Source organism: Paroedura picta, chromosome 6, assembly GCF_049243985.1.
Source record: "Paroedura picta isolate Pp20150507F chromosome 6, Ppicta_v3.0, whole genome shotgun sequence".
NCBI lineage: Eukaryota > Metazoa > Chordata > Lepidosauria > Squamata > Gekkonidae > Paroedura > Paroedura picta.
In genome coordinates, this window is record NC_135374.1 from 110,350,309 (window position 1) to 110,372,035 (window position 21,727).

Genomic DNA, 21,727 nt, shown 5'->3' on the forward strand with positions numbered 1-21,727 from the left:
CTTTGCTATGACAGGTTGTTTGAGATCCAGATATTATAAAGATAACCACTGAACATTAACAGTTATTAAAAGCATTGGACTCTGAATGGAGCACAATATGGCACAAAATAACATATGTATTGTAACATATGTATTGTGGTTGGTTGGGTGGAGTTCCCCATACTTGGCTAAACTTCCTCACAGTCAGCCAGTGGGAGCCTGATTCCACTTGGAGCTTCGGTGGGGGAAGGAGAGACTCTGGCCTTTCCCCACAGGCCATTTTCCTGAGCCAAAAAGGTATGTGTGGGGGGGAGATCTGCCCTATTTTGGAGCTGTGTATGTGGGGGAAATAAGTTGGGTTCGAGGCACTTGGGCCCAGTTGGACAAATCTGTATCAAATCCATAAGTCTGTCCATAAATACAGAGCCTGAAGTAAACACAGTGATGGCTGTGACTACACCAGTTACCTTTCAGGTATTTCTGAGAGACAGGAAGGACTTGAAGCAGCTGTTGGTGCCAAAATTGGCTACAGGACAACATGAAGAAAAAGAACTGGGAAAGACATTTCAAGAGTGCAGACCTTTGACCCTCCTCCCAACATTACCTCTCCCTTTCTCACCTCTTCCAGAGAGGCAGAAAGAACCAAACAAGTACACGACAGCTAACAATATGATGTTATATCACTTATGAAGTGAAAGATGGATTCAAATGGGTAGCCGTGTTGGTCTGAAGTAGCACAATAAAATCAGAGTCCAGTAGCACCTTTAAGACCAACAAAGATTCATTCAGGGTGGGAGCTTTCGAGTGCAAGCACCCTTCGTCAGACTATGATCTTCTTACATGGCAGGGAATATATATCAAAAATCAGTTCTGTTACATCACTAGATTGTGTCACAACCAAATACAGCCAATGATAATCCTTTGTCAAAACAGCCAATCAAGCCCCTGGAATTCATTGCACTTTACAAAAACACAGGGAGAAACCAAACTGCCTTTTATCATTGATCAAAGGTTCTCACCTCCCCATATGTTGCTTGCTCCATCCATCTCCATACAACTGTGAGACAGTCCTCCCAGGGAGTTGCTGGTAACTATCCCAAGGCCAGGGAGTCAAAGTCAAAATTCCACTACAATGCCATATCTTACAGTCACATTATCACAAATAAAATACCGTATTTGCCGGCCTATAAGACGACTGGGCCTATAAGACGACCCTCCAAAATTTCCACTCAAAATATAGAGTTTGTTACATTACAGCACTATGGGCAGCTATGTCTATCCCAACTGAAGTGCACCCGGCATATAGGACGATCCCCCACTTAGAGGCATGTTTTTCAGGGGAGAAAAGTAGTCTTATACGCCAGCAAATACTGTAAATAGTGAGGAATATGGATACACAAGTTGAACAAGGTTAGCATGAATAGTGAGATAAGAAACCTTTGTCCCTGTTGAGTCCTGGGTATGTCATAGTATTGAGTTTTGTAATAACGTGCATTTCTGCAATCTCCCTTTCTATCTCCCTTTCTATCTCCCTATCTATCTATCTCCCTATCTATCTCCCTATCTATCTCCCTATCTATCTCCCTATCTATCTCCCTATCTATCTCCCTATCTATCTCCCTATCTCATGTTTTTGAAGTTCCTTTGCAATACAACAGCTACTCTCAGGTCCGTTATTGAATGTCCTGGAAGATTAAAGTGCTCCCCAACAGGTTTTTCAATTTTGTGGTTTTTGATGTCAGACTTGTGCCCATTAATTCTTTGGCATAGAGTTTGACCTGTTTGCCCTATGTAGAGAAAAGAATTAATGGGCTCCAATCTGCTCCAATCCCATGGATCTAAATGATCTACAACAACCCTTTTTGGAACTAAAATACCCACCCAGTGAGGTCAAGGAACAGATTAACAAAGCCAGAAGAATACCAAGAGAAAACCTGTTAGAAGACAGACCCAAAAGAGAAAACAACAGAACACCACTAGTGGTTACATATAGCTCTCAGCTCAAGGGAGTACAACGCATCATCAGTGACTTACAACCTCTACTGAATAATGACAGTTCTCTTTCCCAAGCACTGGGGGGTAAAACCTTTTCTTTCACACCGACAGCCCTCTAATCTCAAACAACTCCTCAGCCACAACAATGCAGCATCTCATGTGAACATGGACACTAGTACTAGAGCTTGCAACAAACCCAGTTGCCAACTGTGCAGCCATATACACTCCATTGCCATAGTTACTGGACCCAACAATATCACCTATACATCAAAGGCCTATACACTTGCTCATCTTCCAACTTAGGATATGCCATCAAGTGCCAACAATGCCCCCCTGTTCTCTACATAGGGCAAACAGGTCACCCATGGGATTGGAGCAGATTGGAGCCCATTAATTCTTTTCTCTACATAGGGCAAACAGGTCAAACTCTATGCCAAAGAATTAATGGGCACAAGTCTGACATCAAAAACCACAAAATTGAAAAACCTGTGGGGGAGCACTTCAACCTTCCAGGACATTCAGGACATTCAATAACAGACCTGAGAGTAGCTGTTGTATTGCAAAGGAACTTCAAGAACAGGCTAGAATAGGAGATTGCTGAAATGCAAGTTATTACAAAACTCAATACTATGACATACCCAGGACTCAACAGGGACAAAGGTTTTTTATCTCACTATTCATGCTAACCGTGTCCAACTTGATAAAATCAGAGTCCAGTAGCACCTTTAAGACCAACAAAGATTTAATCAAGGCGTGAGCTTTCGAGTGCAAGCACCCTTCGTCAGACTATGATCTTCTTATATGACAGGGAATATATAGCAAAAATCAGTTCTGTTACATCTGTGTCACAACCAGATACAGCCAATGATAATCCTTTGTCAAAACAGCCAATGAATCCCCTAGAATTCAGTGTACTTTACAAAGAGAAACCAAAGTGTTGCTGGTAGAGAGATCAAAGGCTATCTCCATATGTTGCTTACTCCATACAACTGTAACCGTAATACAAGTATGTATTACAAGTATGTAATACAAGTATGGAGTAAGCAACATATGGAGAGGTGATAGCCTTTGATCTCTCTACCAGCAACACTTTGGTTTCTCTTTGTAAAGTACAATGAATTCCAGGGGACTGATTGGCTGTTTTGACAAAGGATTATCATTGGCTATATTTGGTTGTGACACAGTCTACTGATGTAACAGAACTGATTTTTGGTATATATTTCCTGTCATGTAAGAGGATCATAGTCTGACGAAGAGTGATTGCACTTGAAAGCTCACGCCCTGAATAAATCTTTGTTGGTCTTAAAGGTGCCACTGGACTCTGATTTTATTTTTGAAGTGAAAGATGATAAAAGACAAAAGGCCTGAAGCATCGTGAATACAAACTGCTATGCCGAAGCCAAAATAAAAAGAAAAATGGAGGTCAACTGGCTATTTGTTGAGTAAGAGGAAAAGAAAGCCCAGAAACTGGTACTAGATAGAATGGATAAACAAAGGATAGAAAACAGGCCCTTTCCCCACTGAGTGTTTCAGTGTATAATTTTGCTTCGCAAATAATTATAGCAACAATACTGACTGAACACCTGGGCAAATCCTTAAGGACTAAACATTTGAAGGAGAACATTGTCTGCGCAACAACACGGTGCAAGCACATTTCACAAGGGCCGTGTTGACCTGGCTAAGCACAGAGCATTCTGGTTGTGATTGAGGGCTGAGACTGAGGGGGTTGATTAACCAAGTCCAAAACTCCCTTCCTTCCAATAGCATCCTAAAAACATTAGTGCAACTACAAACAGTAAGATGGACACAGCTTCTCCAGGTTCAGTCTGTGCTATATTCAGGTGTCTAGTATCAGTCTAGCATCATTCACTACAGTCTGTGCTATATTCTTCTGTGTCTAGTATCAGTCTAGTATCATTCACTACAATGGCTTGGATCCATGTATGGATGAGAAGAAACGCAAACAGGCTAAGTGCAGTTCTTTCCTCTCCATATCTCACAGCACCCAGAAATTGCTTGCACAAAGCCTTGCATAAGTGGGGAAATGTTTCAGGCCTAGCTGAGTTTAACTGAGCACAAGGGGCTCATCTATCGGGGGGAGGGGTTCACATTTCCTCTAGCACAATGACCCCAGCACATCTGCCAGTGGATCCAACCTATTAGTGTGTTTGGTTCTTCTGTGGCTGAGGTTGGGAGGGAAGGCAGCATAGTATAGCCTGATCTTGTCAGATCTCAGAAGCTAACCAGGGTCAGTACTTGGGAGGGAGACCAGCAAGCATGGCTCTGCAGAAGAAGGCAAGCCCCTTCTTTGGTTGCCGTAAGTCAGATAGAACTTGGCAGCACTTCACACATATAGATAGGTGATGTCCGACATCCTGGTTCAGGCATGGTCATTGTGTAGTGACTGTGACATCGTCATGGCCTCCATGTGAAAACAACCATTACACATCAACCCCAAAGGCAGAATTTTTGTATCCCCTTGGACAGGGGTAGTCAACCTGTGGTCCTCCAGATGTTCATGGACTACAATTCCCATGAGCTCCTGCCAGCATTTGCTGGCAGGGTCCCATGGGAACTGTAGTCCATGAACATTTGGAAGGCCACAGGTTGACTACTCCTGCCCTTGGAGACCTCCCTACAATTAAACACACAGTCAAACATGTGGGTTTAGTGCATTGTCAAGTCTTGTGTTTAGCCGTGTTTTCTTTTGTCTCTCAACCACTGTCTTCCAGACCTTCATGGATTGGTTGCAGAGGGTTTGTTGTCAGAATGTAGCTTTGGGCTTACTGAAGGTGCAGCTGCACACCTCTGCATATACCAGTAAGAAATTACCATCTCCGGGAACAAGGAAGAGGGAGGCAGGTGTGATGGCGGGACGAGGCAAGCTCCGTTAGCATGTTTGAGCCTCCATACGTCCTCTCTGCTGGTTGCTCTCCAGTAGCTAGTGCTAAATAGTTTGGAAAATCCACTTTATGCATTCCCTGAATTAGCGCTTTAAAATGGAGGATGTAGCTGGCCGGTTACTGCCCAGATGCTGGATGTTGGCAACGTCATGTGGAGGGGCCAGGATATAACGACTTCATAAGGTAAGCATTTTACTACATTAAAAGGCTACTGAAATGCCCTGAGATGTCTGTTTTTTGGTTTTGTTAAATCAAAAATATGCCGGAATGTTTTTTTAAAGGAAAATATCTCTAATAGCTAAGAAGGAAAAGCAGGATAAAATGCAAAAACAGCACAAAGTATTTGCTTATAAATTTACGAAGAAGAAGAAGAAGAGTTGGTTCTTATATGCCGCTTTTCTCTACCAGAAGGAGTCTCAAAGCGGCTTACAGTCGCCTTCCCTTTCCTCTCCCCACAACAGACACCGTGTGAGGTGGGAGAGGCTGAGAGAGCCCTGATAGTCCTGCTCGGTCAGAACAGGTTTATCAGTGCTGTGGCGAGCCGAAGGTCACCCAGCTGGCTGCATGTGGAGGAGTGCAGAATCGAACCCGGCATGCCAGATTAGAAGTCCATACTCCTAACCACTACACCAAACTGGATATTGTAACCGAACCAAATAATAACATGACTTGTCTTTACCATTACACAAAGCAAAAGAGCATGCTGGAGGACACAGGATTTCAGGAAGCTTTCAGTCATGTTCTGCCTCCAAGGGAGAGTAGCACAAGAGCACAAAATACTAATTTCACACCCATAAGCAATAGAGGTTGGTTGTGTCATCAGAATGCAGCCTCTAGCATTACGAGGTACAAGTTACGTAAATGTTGGCCAGTGCAGACATAGCAAAAATCACTTACCGCTTTCTTTGTATATTGATAATTCTTTCACTGTTTCCAAAAACTGCCAGAATTGCTGATTGCTTTCTTCGGCAATGAATTCGCTGTTAAAAAGGTTCATAGTTGTTAGTCCACTGAAAGAGTTTACAGCACATCCATCCATATTTGAGGAAATAAAACCCCAAAAGTTATAACATTGCAGTCTACCATACCTCTCAAAGCAGAAATGAAAATCATCTGAAAGCAAGGTTAGCACTGAAGTGCTACTCAAAAGAAAGCACTTTAAGGCCCAGGGCCTAACTATGTGACTGAGGCACACAAGCTGAGCTCTCCCCAGGGCTAAACTACGTGACTGAGGCACACAGGCTGAACCCTCCCTGCCATGCCATTTTCCTGGCTTGAAATGACACCAAGGGGACAATACTGAGAGTTGTTTTATTTTCTTAAATATATCTTCAGGACTGCCTCCTTCCCTATATCCCTAAAGAACTTTATGATTAGCCCAGTTAAATCTGCTTAGGGTCCCTGACCCCAAAGAGATAAAACCGGCCTCAACCAAGGCCAGGGATTTTTCAGCCCTGGCCCTAGAAGACGAAGAAGAGTTGGTTTTATACACAGCTTTTCACTGTCTCAAAGCGGCTTACAATTGCTTTCCCTTCCTCTCCCCACAACAGGCATCCTATGAGGAAGAGGAGGCTGAGAGAGCTGTGACAGGACTGCTCTGTGAGAACAGCTTCCAACAAGGCTATGAAGAGCCCAAGGTCACCCAGCTGGCTGCTTGTGGAGGAGCGGGAAATCAAACTCAGCTCCCCCTATTCGTAGCCATAACTCTTAACCTTGTGGAACACTCTGCTTGAAGAGATCAGGGTCCTCTATGACCTCACACAATTCCAGAATACCTGCAGAACTGAGCTGTTCCACGAGGCTTATGGTTAAGGCCAGATTATATCACCATGAAATGCTTGCCTCCCCATTGGAAACACCTACTCCCCCAGGGATGTAGTTATAACAGGATTTGTCATTTTATAGTTATATATATATATTTCATTATTACTTGTATGTTTTTAAAATGCTGTAAACCAGAGGTCCCCAACCCCTGGTCCGGAGACCGGTACCGGTCTGTGGATCAGTCGGTACCAGGCTGCGGCTCCTCTCTGGCTGCTGCTTCAGGGGCTGCCCTGCCACTCTGCCTCCGGCTCACCTTTGGTGTTCTCCAGCTGCCACCATGGCTGGGGCTCCCCTTCAGCGTGGCACTGCGCAGCTGCTGCTGGCAGTGCCCCCAGCAGGCGGTGGGATGTCAGGAGTGCCAGCGGGAAAGCAAGTGGAGTAGGGGCTCAGGCGGTGGCAACGTCCCTCGGCAAAGGACTACCCCCCATGGGCCTCAGTAAACCATTGACTAGTCCCTGGTGATAAAAAGGTTGGGGACCACTGCTGTAAACCACACTGAGCCGACCAGGATAGGATGGTATTATTTATTATTTGCCTAGTTGTGGAAATTTAACATTACCTCATCACTACTCACACAGTCCTCAGGGAGACAAATAATGCTCCCTGGAGTCATTCCATGTCAGAAAAATGGTGCAAAAATGAGGTCTAAGTCCTTTCTATTGTTGTACCTGATTTGAATTGTGCGCAGATAGACAGGAAAGCACAGAACTTCAGACATAGGCCCAAAACTGCTGAGACAAGGCCGTTGGAACAACCATAAAATGGCTGCCATGAGAGGTGGAGCCAGATACACAAACACGGATGGAGCCCATGTGCAGGGGAAAAGATTATCTATTTTTTAAAATAGACTGGGAAAGAGGAGTGAGAGGCAATAAAACCAACACTTTGGTGGCGGCTGCCATTAAAGACTTCTAAAAAGTATGCACAGCCAATCAGATCTCCAATGGCCAGTCTGATGTTCTGCTGGGCTAAAGCCCAATGTAGTCTCTAAAAGCACTTTGCAGGAGCCAAAAAAGGTCTTGGTGGGTGCTATGGTGTCTACAAATGCCATGTTGGGGATCCCTGTTCACCTGAAAGGAAAGAACTAGTAACCCTCAAATATATTTGTATTAACAGCCACTTAGATAGCAACTTTTAACTGACTGGAGATGTATTTAACAAGACTACTATTGTAATTCACCCTTAGCAAATTCACTCTGTTGGCCATGAGCTCAGCAGACAGGACTGCACTGTCAAAGGAGTACAGGAAAACCAAGAGCAAGAAGACAACAAGCAAGCTAGGCCATCTCACTCTTGAACACATAGGCATAGCGCTAAATATTATCATGCCTCCAAGCCCCTCCTTGCCTTTTTGCTATGTCGTTTTCGTCTGCCACCTTTTCGCACTTCCCACCCTCCACATCTGCTGCTGGAAATGGCGGAAGAGAGCAACGTGCTTTACACGCAACTCTCTTCCGCTTGTCAATCAATCCAGGCAGCCAATCCCCTTTCTCCATGTTTTAAAGGTCCTGCCATACCAGCTAATTTTTTAAAATTCATAATTCTTGGTTCAAACACCTATGCGTATAGCTTAAAAATTAATCTCATTTGGGGGGAGAAACTTTAGAGAGGCATGCTTTGTGTTACAATTTGGGGGGGGGGGGATTTTATTTCTGCCATCGCCTGCACACGTGTCTGCCTATTTGTTGCTCCAGGATGTTAGACCTTTTAAAAAAGAAATTCCCATCCCCGACTAACGCTTTAAAATGGAGGATGTAGCCAGCTGGTTACTGCCCAGACGCTGGATGTTGGCGAAGTCATATGGAGAAGCCGGAATATAACAACTATGTAAGGTAAGCATTTCATTACATTTAAAAGGTGTGGAAATGCCCTAGATGTGAGGGTTTGTTTTCTTCCCTAATTGATTCTGTACTATTCCTCAAAATAAGTGTGTAAGCCCACAAAAGCTTATACCTTCAATAAAATATTTTTTTGTTGGTCTTAAAGTTGCCACTGGGCTCGAGTTTTGTTATACAATTTTTAGAACTTCTGTAACACAAAAATCAAGGGTACAAAGGGCATTCCAACTATAAACACTTCTGTGATCCCTATGAATAGCTAGGCAACATCTTCAACCCCACAGTAGACTTTTATGGCACAGTCACAGGAGACAGGCACTGGCTTATTTATTGCCGAGACATAGCTTGAATTCAAGCGCAACTATTTTGGGGGTTGTGGGAGTGGCCACAGGATACCAAACTGAACTCAACTGAAACAATCTCTGACTAAGCACAAGAGATTCCTTTTTGGGAAAAAAAATCCTGTTAGTCACACCAGTTCATTTGTTTTAATAGGGCACAGAAGAGGGGAGAAAATACACACAAAGAAAGAAAACATGCATTCATTGAAAAGTGAATAATGGTCAGAGTTGGATGTCTTGAGGATAATAAGCACCTTGACACACTACCATCTCACTGGCCATGCGCAATTAAGCACTTAGCAGTGTAACCTTATGTCAGCTACCGGAGTACTTCTGCACAAAATTGCAACGTATAACACCTTTCTGCTATCTTGTGTCACTGGAACAAGACATACAGAATTGTTGGACACAGAATGTCACTGACAGTCACAGATCATGTAAGAAATGTGCTTCACGCCAAGCACTTTTCCTGCTTGACTAAAATGTCTTATGGAAGGACATCCACACACTCTTCAAAATTATATAAATGGATGACAGAAGAGTTCAAACAAACAAAATTCAAGGGCATGTATTTGACGGCATCTTTAAACCACTTGTACTACAGCAATTTCCCCATCCCAGAGTAAAGTTTTTAGAAGTGCCTTGGAACAAACCTTTAAAGTTCAATGGGATTTCAAGGAAAGAACCCCCACGCCAAGGGAAAGGCACGCACATGTGAATATCCTCAGACAATGGATTTTTAACACCACATTTTACTTTTGAGGCCTACATGGGTACCACTCAGATTATGGCTTCTCCCCACTGGGGCTCAGAGCTCTGAAGGGGATGTTCAGTGTGCAGCTTGGTGTTAACAGCTAACAGCAGAGGCCTATAATTTAGAGAAAATGATCTGAATCCTCACTCCTCCACATATAGCCAGCTGGGTGAACACAAACTACTCAGTTTTCTTACAAGTGTTCTTGCAAAGCAGTTCTTTCAGAGCTCTCCCTACCTGGCTGGGCGTCTGTTGCCAGGAGGGAAAGGTGTTTGTAAGCCACTCAGGGACTCCTTCAGGTAGTCAAAAGCGGGGTATAAAAACCAACTCTTCCTCAGTGCAGCCTCCAACCAGATTTGCATCCTTACTAAGAAGGAGGCAACTGCTTTCTCTTAGAAGTCAGCCCAACAACAACATTGAAGTTACCAGGAACTTTAAACCCCCTTCCTGGGCCCCACGTCTGCGGCTCTTGCAAGGCAGGTCCGTTCCCTCCTCCTCGGAAGTAAGCGACGCGACCTCAGACTCTGGTGCGCCTTCATACTTCTGATCCCCTCCTTGTATTTGGAAGAAGAAAGTGAGCCGGTGATTTGCAACCTCCCTTCAGGTTGTTCTCTTGCCCATAAGGGGCTGGGGGAGCCACACCTGTCCTGTCTTTCTTCCTAGGGGCGCATCTGCGGCGTCCCCATCCTGCCCAGTCCGGAGAAGGACCCTGTCCACACGCACGCACCTCGCCTCCAGCAGCAGCGGCGTCGCCGGCCCCTTCGCCGCCAGCCGGGCGGCCACCCTTTTGCGCGGGGAGCCCTGGATCGCGCGGGGGGCCACGCTCAGGAGCAGCGCCCCCGCCAAGAGAGCCGGCACGAGCACCGCCATGCCGCCCCGGGATGCCAGGGAGACGCTGCCACGCCACGCAGAGCGCCTGCCGAAGAAAGGCTAGGGCGCCGCCCCCCTCCGGCCACTCGTCCAATGGCGATGCTCTCTCGCTGCCGGCTCCCGCCCCGTTCTCTTCAAGGGCCCCGCGGCGCGGCTCCTCCCCATTGGTCGAAGCAGGGTTCCAATCGGGAGCGGCGACGACAGCGGCGGCGTGCTCAAGATTCGGAGCGGGGACTTGAAAGGAGAGGGCGGGGCCTGGAGACAGGGGCCGTCTTGACCGGGGGCGGCGCAAGTTTATTGGAAGGCGTTTTTGCCGGGATGGGACGGCGCTCCCCTCCGTTGAACCAGCAGCTGGTCGGGGCTTGCTTGGCGGCGCTGCCTGATCAGCTTCCCTTGGTAATTCTCGCGTACCGGTGTGGGATGGCGCTGGGGTGCCTCTCTCGGTCCACTTCTGCCTCTCCGATGTCTATTTTTGTTAACTGTTTTTTGCTGTTACTGGCCGGCTGTCTTCCCCCCTGACCGATGATTTCCCTAGACTCAGCCCCGTGGAGTAGTAGTTAGAGAGTGGCGGGCTCTAATCTGGAGATCTGGGGTTGAATCCCCGCTCCTTCCGATGCGACTAGCGGGAAGACCTTGGGCTAGTCCCAGTTTTGTTAGAGCTGTTCTCACAGAGCTCTCTCAGGCCCATCTACCTCACAGGGTTTCTCGTGGAAGAGGGAGGGAAAGGTTTGTAAGCTGGTTAGAGACGCATGAGGCCTGCTGGGTGACCTGGAGTTCTCTCAGAGCTCTCTCAACCCCACCTACCTCTCAGGATGTCTCTTGTTTATTTTATTTATTTATTTATTACCTGCCACTCCTGACATCGGCTGGTGGCAGGTTGCAATCATTCCAAATATAAAACCAAGTAAAAGCCCAATTAAAACTTTCTGGACATAAAAATACAACAAACAGAACTACAAACCAGAAAACCAGAACATGATGGTATTCAGCTCCCAACCCCCTCCCCACTAACAACTAACTGAGGGGTGAGAAGAGGGAGCATAGATGACAGATGCTCTATTGCTGCCCCTCTCGCTGCACCAGCCTCAACTAGAAACCTGGCCGAAGAGCTCCGTTTTGTAGGCCGTGCGGAATTCTAAAAGCTCCCACAGGGAGCTTGTGGGGAGAAGAAGAAAATGGTGATCCTAAGCCGCTTTGGGACTTCTTCAGGTAGTGAAATGTGGGATATAAGAAAACAGCTCCTCATTCTGTACCTTGACAGGCCTGTGTAAATCCTGGTTGGCTATATTCCAGCTGTTCCAGAGCATCCCTCCATTGCGTATGGTAGTCCTGCTGCCTTGTCTGCACTCCCACCCATGTATCTTCTGTCCCTGTATCACCTGGGCCCTCTACACCTCACTTCTTGGGTCTTACCTGGGGAAGATGTTAGGAAATCCATCTAGGCGGGACTCCCCTGGGGATGCTAGCCTACAGGTGGGAGCTGGGGATCCCCCAGATCTACATCTCATCTCCAGACTAAAAAGACCAGTTCCCCTGGTGAAAATGGATACTTTGTAAGGTGGACTCTCCCCCTTCCCCAAGGTCCCTGTCCTCCCCAGGTTACATCCCCAAATATCCAGGAGTTTCCCAGCTTGGATCTGCTAACTGCCCCCTCCCCATCTATTCCCAGCCAATGGCTAGGGGGGACCTATCCACCCTAGGGTTAGGGATGTAGCATGGAGGGACGGTGCAATTTAATACTTTCCCTTTGTACCCTGTTTCCTGCCTGCAGTTTGATTGACAGGTAACTTATTTTTACAGTACTAAAGTGATAATAACAAACAACATAGAACAGAAGAAAAAATAGAGAACATTAAGTTTACGCTTACAGATAGCCTATTAAATTAACACTTACTGATAGGTAAAAAAAAATCGTCACAGCAGAGAGCATCCTTCTACCCTTCTCCCATCTTTCTTGTTTTTCCCATTTTCTACATAACGGGAAATTCGAAAGCATCCCCGAATTTGTTCCATCGGAACCTACCTACAAACACTCTGAACCCTCCCTTTTTAAAAACTATCTTTGTCATTATTTCCAGGACTCTCTTCTTTTTCTTTGACCAGCCAGGACACTTAAGTAACCTATGAAGGTAGATTTCAGGTGGGTCGCCATGTTGGTCTGAAGCAGCAGAATGATGCTTGAGCCCAGTGGTACCTTTAAGACCAAAAAAAGTTATATTAAAGATATGTGCTTGCACACAGAACTTTATGTATCTTGAATAAAACTTTTGCTGATCTTAAAGGTGCCTCTGGGCTCAAAGTTTGTTATACCACCTATGCTACCTTCCCTCTTCTAATTCTACATCTGGTTAAAAAGCCTTGGAGTTTCTTTTGGATTATTTGCTGCTCAGCCTTCCCCCCAGCATTGGACCTCATGACTGGTGGTTGATTTCCCTTAAGCTGTCCGTTCTCTTTTCTGCCCTCTTGCCTCACTACTTGGGTAGAGTAAGTGGCTTAAAATGTGGGTACTTGCTCTTTAGCGGGAGAGAGGGAAGGCAGCATGGTATAGCCCATTTGGGCAGTTCTCAGAAGCTGAGCGGTACTTGGGAGGGAGATCATCCAGGAAGACTCTGCAGAGGAAAGCAGTGGCAAACCACCTCTGCTTCTTACTTGCCTTGGAAGCCCCTTGCTGGGGGTGCCAGGGGACTGGACAGCACTTGCATATGTCTTGAGAGGCCCCTTTGAACTGAGACCTTAGTATTATGAGGCTACTTGGAATTTGCCATTTCCCTATCCTGGATATGTGCCATTTTCCCCATAACAAATCTGGTTGCTGGTTACATGCATCTGAATTCTTCGGAATTCACTGAAGTCAGTGGATTTAGAAGATTGAAACTCCCTTATTATTAGTACTAGCAAGAAAGCCCATTGCAACCAGGAATGCAATGGGCGCTAGGACCCAGGGGACACCAGGAGGTGCTTTTTTTTTCTGCTGCGTGGAGCTGTGAAAGGCTCCTACAGGGTTTTTTTTTTTTTCTGCTGCTTGGAGCTGGGAAAGGCTCCTACAGGGTTTTGTTTTCTGCTGCTTGGATCTGCGAAAGGCTCCTACAGGGTTTTTTTTTCTGCTGCTTGGAGCTGTGAAAGGCTCCTGCAGGGTTTTTTTTGTCTGCTAGCTCTCGTGGGCGTGCCGGCTTGGAGCTCCTACAGGGGTTTTTTTTCCTGCTGCTTGGAGCTGAGAAAGGCTCCTTCAGGGTTTTTTTTTCTGCTGCTTGGATCTGCGAAAGGCTCCTACAGGGTTTTTTTTTCTGCTGCTTGGATCTGCGAAAGGCTCCTGCAGGGTTTTTTTTTCTGCTGCTTGGAGCTGTGAAAGGCTCCTGCAGGGTTTTTTTTGTCTGCTAGCTCTCGTGGGCGTGCCGGCTTGGAGCTCCTACAGGGGTTTTTTTTCCTGCTGCTTGGAGCTGGGAAAGGCTCCTTCAGGGTTTTGTTTTCTGCTGCTTGGATCTGCGAAAGGCCCCTACAGGGTTTTTTTTTTTCTGCTGCTTGGATCTGCGAAAGGCTCCTACAGGGTTTTTTTTTTCTGCTGCTTGGAGCTGTGAAAGGCTCCTGCAGTGTTTTTTTTTTCTGCTAGCTCTCGTGGGCTTGGAGCTCCTACAGGGGTTTTTTTTTCTGCTGCTTGGATCTGCGAAAGGCTCCTACAGGGTTTTTTTTTCTGCTGCTTGGAGCTGTGAAAGGCTCCTGCAGGGTTTTTTTTTTCTGCTAGCTCTCGTGGGCGTGCCGGCTTGGAGCTCCTACAGGGGTTTTTTTTTCTGCTGCTTGGAGCTGGGAAAGGCTCCTTCAGGGTTTTGTTTTCTGCTGCTTGGATCTGCGAAAGGCTCCTACAGGGTTTTTTTTTCTGCTGCCTCTCGTGGGCGTGCCGGCTTGGAGCTCCTACAGGGGTTTTTTTTTCTACTGCTTGGAGCTGCGAAAGGCTCCTACAGGGTTAATTTTTTTCTGCTGCCTCTCGTGGGCGTGCCGGCTTGGAGCTCCTACAGGGGTTTTGTTTTCTGCTGCTTGGATCTGCGAAAGGCTCCTACAGGGTTTTTTTTTCTGCTGCGTGGAGCTGCGAAAGGCTCCTACAGGGTTTTTTTTTTTCTGCTGCCTCTCGTGGGCGTGCCGGCTTGGAGCTCCTACAGGGGTTTTTTTTCCTGCTGCTTGGAGCTGCGAAAGGCTCCTACAGGGTTAATACAGAGCGCGGCTCGCAGTTGCTGGGGCTGGGAATCGGAGGGACCAATCGGCAGGCGCTTCGCGCCTGCCCTTTGGTCCCTCCGGTTGTCTGTCATGAGGAAGGGTCCAATCCGGACCCTTCCTCATCCCGGACACATCCCGCCCCAGAACCCCTTACTGTTTTATTTAGTCCGTGGCGCCCGCGGCGCCACGGGCGGTTTACAGATGAGGGTCACTGTTTAGATTTCAGGGTTTCTAAGGCTGGGTGCAGAACAGGTCAGTAGGTTTGTTAGGAATGGAGTGAGAGGCGGTGGATTTGGTCTGTCTTGGTGAAAATTTCAGCTTGATTGGATTGTGCACCCTCTTTGCGCCAATACATGCCCAAGTGTATATGTCCTCTGAACTCACATGATACCACATGGGAATATAAACCTATGTCTGCCCTGCCTACTCCAATGCCCTAACCCTTCCGTTCTCAACTTTTTACCATTGAGAAACCCCTGAAAGATTCTTCAGGCTTTGAGAAACCCCAGAAGTGGCGCGATCATGCAGAATACAATTAGGAAGCTTAACTGTGGACACACCCACCCCTTCCCATCCCCTCCATGCCCATCATTGGCCATTGGGTGTATGTGTCATGACCATATATGGTCATATCACCTGATAAATGTTTTAAAATAAATATATATATTAAAAATCAATTAACTGTCACCCATTCAGGAAACCCTTCCAGAGCCATCAAGAAACCTGAGAGTTTTATGAAACCCTGGTTGAAAAATCCTGCTCTACAGTGCATCTCACTGTGCATGGTACTGAGACTGGATAGAGACCCTCTACGCCCCTATCTTGTAATGTTTGAACTTGGTCAGCCAATGAAATTGATGGGTGACCAACCAACTAAACTAACTGATGGAGTGGAAGTAGCTGGCTTTAGATCATACCCCATTGGAAGCTACTTCTGAATGGTGTCTGTTTTGCCCTGATAAATGCAGTCTGAGGGTATACATATATGTGAAAGCACCTTTTAAGCTGACTGTTATTACAGATAAGAAGTATAATACTACTTTTCCAGAATTGACTGAAGTACTTTGCTCTCTATTTCCTTGTTCCTGGCTTTATTCACTACCTCATGAGACCTTTCTAGTATTGTAAGATGTAGCAGTTATGCTAGGCATAAAAATATACATGGGTCAGTATCAAGTCATTGGCCCATTTAGCCTTGTATGGTCTTCTGCTATGTACAGAAGTTCTTCAGGACTGGAGGCAGAGGCTTTTCTTTTTATGTTTTAGCATAATAGTGTATCCAAAATTCACTGATAGGAGAGCCACTCTAGAATATGGGGATTCTAGCTAATAACCAAGTACTCCAGCTTAACTGGTTGATGGATTATATCTTTAAAATAGTTTGGCAGAATAATATAATTAAAGCAGCATTTTAAAACTGGGTGTACAACAGACAATCATAAGGATAAGAATTTATTGCTAGAGCTATTTCTGTGTTCAGAAGACATGATTAATGAAGGTTTCTTAATAAGGTCCAAGCACTTAGTATAAATCACAGTGAATGCCGTGTATTTAATGGCAAGCGTTACAATAAGGAGAAATAAAAAGTAAAGCTTTATCAGCATGGGAAGTGCAAATAAGACTTCCACCTCGATGAAAGTATGTTTTACAATTATTTTGGAGGTCCTCAAAGATAACCTTGGGTGATGCTTCGCTGATGTTTGACTTATTTAGTTACATATCAGGAAATACTGAAAAAATAGTTCTGTAAAATATTTACAGATCCAGGGTCTCCCAGCCACAATCCTGAGGCACCATATGGTACCACAAAGGCCCCTAAATGGTACTACATCATGGGTTTTTTTTAAAAAAAAATATACACACACACACACACACACACACACACACACACACTAGGGACAAAACCCGTTGCATTCAAGAATACAATGGGTGCTAGATTGGGGTGTGTGGAAGAACTCTGCAGATGGGCTCTCTCTCCTGCCAGGACCTTGAAAGGCTGGAGGCTCCCAGGCAGGGAACTCACCGGCAGGGGCAGTTCTGAAGCAGCAGGCATCTGCAGCCCCTGACCCTTGGAGGGAAGTGGAAGGAGGAGGGGGTAGTCAGGAGTGGAGCACAGAAGGCGATTGGCTGGCTGCTGGACAGACAGGCAAGGCAGTTGGGAGAGGAGGCACTCAGGGGCTGTACAGCTGCCCTGAGTGGGTGTTAGGCACTGAGTGGCATTTAAGACATGAGACCAGCTCCTCCTTCTAGGCCTTACCAGAAATATTAAGTGGAACAGATATTTAAAGGTCTACCTTCTTTGGGCAGGTTGACACGCCCCTTCCAGAATGGCCAATGATGGGCCTGAAGTGGTTGGGGAGGGAAGGGACCCCGCCATTTCAACCCCTGCCAGCTGAGGCTCTTTTCACTTCTGGGGTGTGTGTGGCAGGGAGGCGTGGCTAGCTGACATTACTTCCTGGTACCTCAAAGCTTGAAAGCTATTTCAGTAGTACTTCCATGGTTAAAAGATTCTACAGCTCAATCCTAACAAAGGGTCTGATTTGAAATAAAACCTCAACTGAACCTTACGCTGCCGTAACTCAAGAGTTATGCCAGCATAAGGGCCCTTTATGGTGCCTTTGGGCACTAGCGGTGCTAAATTGTGTTGTGGTATTGCACTGTTCCATCGTTATATTATTTTATTATTTTATTATATTGTTATACTGTTACATTATTCTATTATATAGTTACAACCACTGTTATTAATTACTGTATGTTTTAACGAAGACTGTTTCATGTTGACTAGTTTTAATGTAAACCGCCTTGAGCCTTCGGGGAGGGCGGTATATAAATCTAAATAAAATAAAATAAATAAAATAAATACATTCCACTGGTGTAGGAGCACCACAGCCACATGCCAAAGAAGCAACGGCACAAACTCCTCTGCCGCATTTCCAATTCCCCACCCCTGTAACTCCCTGGAGCCTACCATGATTGCTCCGAGCCACACTGGATGCAGTGTCTCCCTCTCCTGAACCCAGCAGCTGTGGGGGTAAGCAGCAGGTCCCCAGAAGCACATGAATGCCTCACACCGGCGGTGAGGTGCATCAAGGCCCTCCCAAGGCACATGTTGGAGAGGGGCTGCTATGATGGTCATGGCCTGTACTGCTTGCCTAGCCAGGTGGCAGCACCATCCTGGCCAAAACACTGTTCTTTTTCCATTACAGCGAGGTGCTGCCAGGGGCTGGCAGCATCTGTAAGAGTGCCTGTCAGGCACCTGGAGGAGCTTCTTGCTTCAGTGAGGGAGGTGGGTGAGGGTTAAGGGCACACGAAGATGCTGCTGCAGGACCTGTCTGAGTCTCTCAGGGGCCTGATGGCTAATGGATCACTCTCCCTCCCCTACTGAGAGGTGGCCAGCCCAGGGTCTATCAGAATCGCACATAGCTGGAGAAGGCCACAAAGGGCCATCCAGTCCCCTACCTTCTTGAGGACTTAAAAAATACATACTCCTGACAGGTGCTCATCCAATCTCCTCCTAAAAACTTCCAACGAAGGAGACTCTTCCACCACCCTCTGAGGCAGCATATGCCATCTATGAATAGCCCTCCCATCACAGTAGGAATTCAAGGATCTCAAAGCTTTTATTCCTATGGGGGTTCTAGAGAATAGGGCTAGATGATCGGTGTAAAGTAACAAGATGTGTTTTTCACTAATTTGAAGGGGGGGGGTGGAAATTTGGGTTTTTAAGATAGCAGCCAATGTCATTAATAAATACGTTGATTAGAAGGGGGGCAATATGCAACCCTGCTTAACTCCCTTTTCTGTCTTGACTAAATCTGCAAGATGTCCTTGAGAGCTACATTTAACTCATATAGCAGAGTTTTCATGCAAGATTTTTATGAGGGCAAGCAGCCACCTCTCTGAGGATGTCCTGCCCAATTTAGCCTGTAGCAGTTCTCTTGGAACAGAATCAAAAATATGGCATCAAGGCAGATCTTCATAACAAGACTGTCTTGATGCCATATTTAACCAGTATCACAAATTCTGAACATAGAGAAACATTTGCTCTTCTCTGCTATAACGCTCTCCCTTCTGCCTAATTGGATGTAAAGTTTAAAGGGCTAACTATAGAGGGATGCAAGTGTATTTGCAAAGAAGAACAAATAGAAACAACTGAACATGTCCTACTTGAGTGTAAGCGTTATAATAATATACATACAGGCTCATTGACATCAGTGCTTACAGAATCTCTCAGAGGTCTGAGGAAACAATGCCTCAAACTAATACTGTCAGATACAAATAAGGAGCTAACCAAAACAATCGTTAAGTATCCTTGGGTAGCTATAAAAATAAGGAACAGCTGGTCTAGTCCTATATATTAACTGTGACTTATATTGAATCCTTATAGTGTATTTATAGACATTTGCCTTATCCATGTACATTTTGTCAATTTCATAACTGATTTTAATTTGTATATATATTGTTTATTGGATGGTCTATGACCATAAATAAAACTGATTGAACAGCCTCACCGTATTTAAATGGAACCTCCTTCCCCATAATTTGACCCAATTGCTCCTAGTCCTTCTCTCTAAAACGACAGTAAACAAGTTGGCCCCCTCTTTAATGTGCCTACCCTTATACAGCTATCATATCCCCCTTTGCCTGCCTCTTCTCCAAGCTGCACATATTCAATTCAATTACCAGAAGTTCAAGCTGGCTTTCTATGCAGCTGTGGCAACTGTGATCACATAGCAAACCTGCGCTGGATTTTGTAAAAGTCACAGGAATATAATGAGATCTACATCTGCTTTATTGATTACAAGAAAGCTTTTGATTGTGTGGATCAGAACAAATTGAAGGAAGCCCTGCAGAATTTGGGGGTGCCAGTGCATTTGATCAAACTGATGTAGTTGCTCTACACAAATCAAGAGGCCATTGTACGTATACCATTTGGTGACACTGACTAGTTCAAAATAGAGAAAGGAGTGCACCTAGGTTGTATTCTTTCCCCCTTCCTGTTTAACTTGTATGCTGAGATAATTATGAGAGAGACTGAACTCAAAGAATCCAACACTGGAATTGAGATTGACGGAAGAAATATAAATAATCTTCGGTATGCTGATGACACTACTCTCCTGTCAGTAACTAAGGAAGGCCTAGAACAGCTAATTACAAAGGTCAATGCAGTAAGCAAGAAATTTGGCCTTTTCTTAAATGCTAAAAAGACAAAAATAATGGCCACTGCAAAAAACAGACATGTCACAATAACAATTGATGGTGAAGAGATTGAATGTATTCAAGAATTCATTTCTCTTGGATCACAAGTTGTTGTGAGTGGCGACTGGAGTATGGAAATGTCAAATTGCTCTGCGTCTCTCAGCAATGATGAGCTTGAACAAAACATGCAAAAGCAAGGACATAAGCCTGATTTCCAAATGTACATTAGTTTGATCAATCATATTTCCAATAGCCACTTATGTCCGTGAAAATTGAATGATGGAGAAATCCAACAGGAGGAGCGTGGATTCGTTTGAACTCTCGTGCTGGAGAAGGCTTCTGCAGGTTCCATGGACAGCAAAAGTCACAAACAAAGAAATACTACAGCGCATAAAGTCTAATATAAAGCTGGTAGGCAAAATCACTTTGGCCATATCATGCGATCCAGCTCAATGGAGAAAGCAATTAGGGTTGGATTGGTCAGTGACAAAAGGAAACCAGGCCAACAAAGAGCACAGCTGAGGGAGGTAGCGTGGGATTGTGGATCATGGTGACAGATGTGCCATGGGATTGCCAAGAGTCAGACACAACTGAATGGCTGACAACAACAACAACTTTGTGAGCCAGAGATCATTTCATGAGATGCATCTGATAAAAATATCTGTGGCCCATAAAAGCTTAAGTCACAGCAGCAATCCAGTTCTAATCAGAGTTAGACTTATCAAAATCCATTGAAGTCAACAGCCTTAGGAAGGTTTAACTCAGTTTAAGATTGTATTGTAAAGTTTTTAATATGCCACAACAAAACCAACAGTCCTTTGGCATCTTAATGACCAGTACAGTTGCTCCTCTGGAACGTGTATATATGTAATCTTCCTTTTTAAAAATGGAGGCAATTTCAAATTATTCTCTACACTGTAAAATGAACTGTGTAAATTCATCTGTATTCCCCACAATTATTTATACAAAATATAATTAGGATGAACACTCACATTACTTTTCAATCATGCAGATTGATATTTTATGTCCCCTTCAATTAATCTGGATATGTACAATTTTCCATTTTTATGATTTACATGCAGCACTGATTATAATCCTCCGAGGAGACAGCTTTTAAAAATCAATGTTCAAAATTGTTACACAAGGAGAAAGGGAGAAAGTGCTGCAGTAAGCTATTGCATATCTAATAGAAATGGATTTACGGCCCTATCCTCATATTTCCCTCTTATTAAATCATTAAACAGCCACTGCAAGCTCAGTTCACACTGAGGGAAGGTATGTGTGTGTACACGTATATACACATGAAGTTTCTATATTTGAAAAGGTATTTTGCAAATTTCCAAAATAACATGAAGATGAAACTGTACCGAATGAACAGAAAATGTAATAATCATATGATTAAAGGTGTTATTAAGGGATGCTTTAAGATCATATAAGAGCTTTCCAATGGGCTCCATAAGGAAAAAGTTTCTATGGCTGCAATTCTAAAGGCACATCCAGATTATGTGAGGGTGATCTGGTTGTGACATCTGCCCCCCCCCCATTGATCGCCAGGGTTGATTTGGCTGGCTAGGTGGATGTCCCCTATCTCCCTTACTTCTCCATCTGCGTCCCTCCTGAAATTGTATGCTCAGTGGAAGAGGACAACCATCCCAGATAGGAGTGTATCATTCTTTAGTCAAGGATATATGATAGTTGCATTCCCCTAAACCAGCGGTCACCAACCTTCTTATGGTCGGGGACCGCCTCCGGGGGTGGGAGAGAGCCGGCGGCCTGGCCGCCGCATATGCGCGGCAGCTGCGCGTAAACGCGCATGTG

The 21,727-nt window shown here is 45.2% G+C and overlaps 1 protein-coding gene across 2 annotated transcripts in view; it reads right to left on the minus strand.

The window, feature by feature from the left end:
- The window catches only part of UGGT2 (UDP-glucose glycoprotein glucosyltransferase 2), a 135,634-nt gene extending 125,085 nt beyond the window's left edge, over nucleotides 1–10,549 (minus strand). For both annotated transcript variants that reach the window (XM_077343895.1, XM_077343894.1), the window contains exons 1-2: nucleotides 10,362–10,549; nucleotides 5,775–5,857 (exon numbers count right to left, since the gene is read on the minus strand). In XM_077343895.1, the coding sequence (XP_077200010.1) occupies nucleotides 5,775–5,857; nucleotides 10,362–10,504 (226 nt within the window). In that variant the 5' untranslated portion in view covers nucleotides 10,505–10,549. The remainder of the gene's footprint in view (nucleotides 1–5,774; nucleotides 5,858–10,361) is intronic.
- Nucleotides 10,550–21,727: the final 11,178 nt, after the last annotated feature.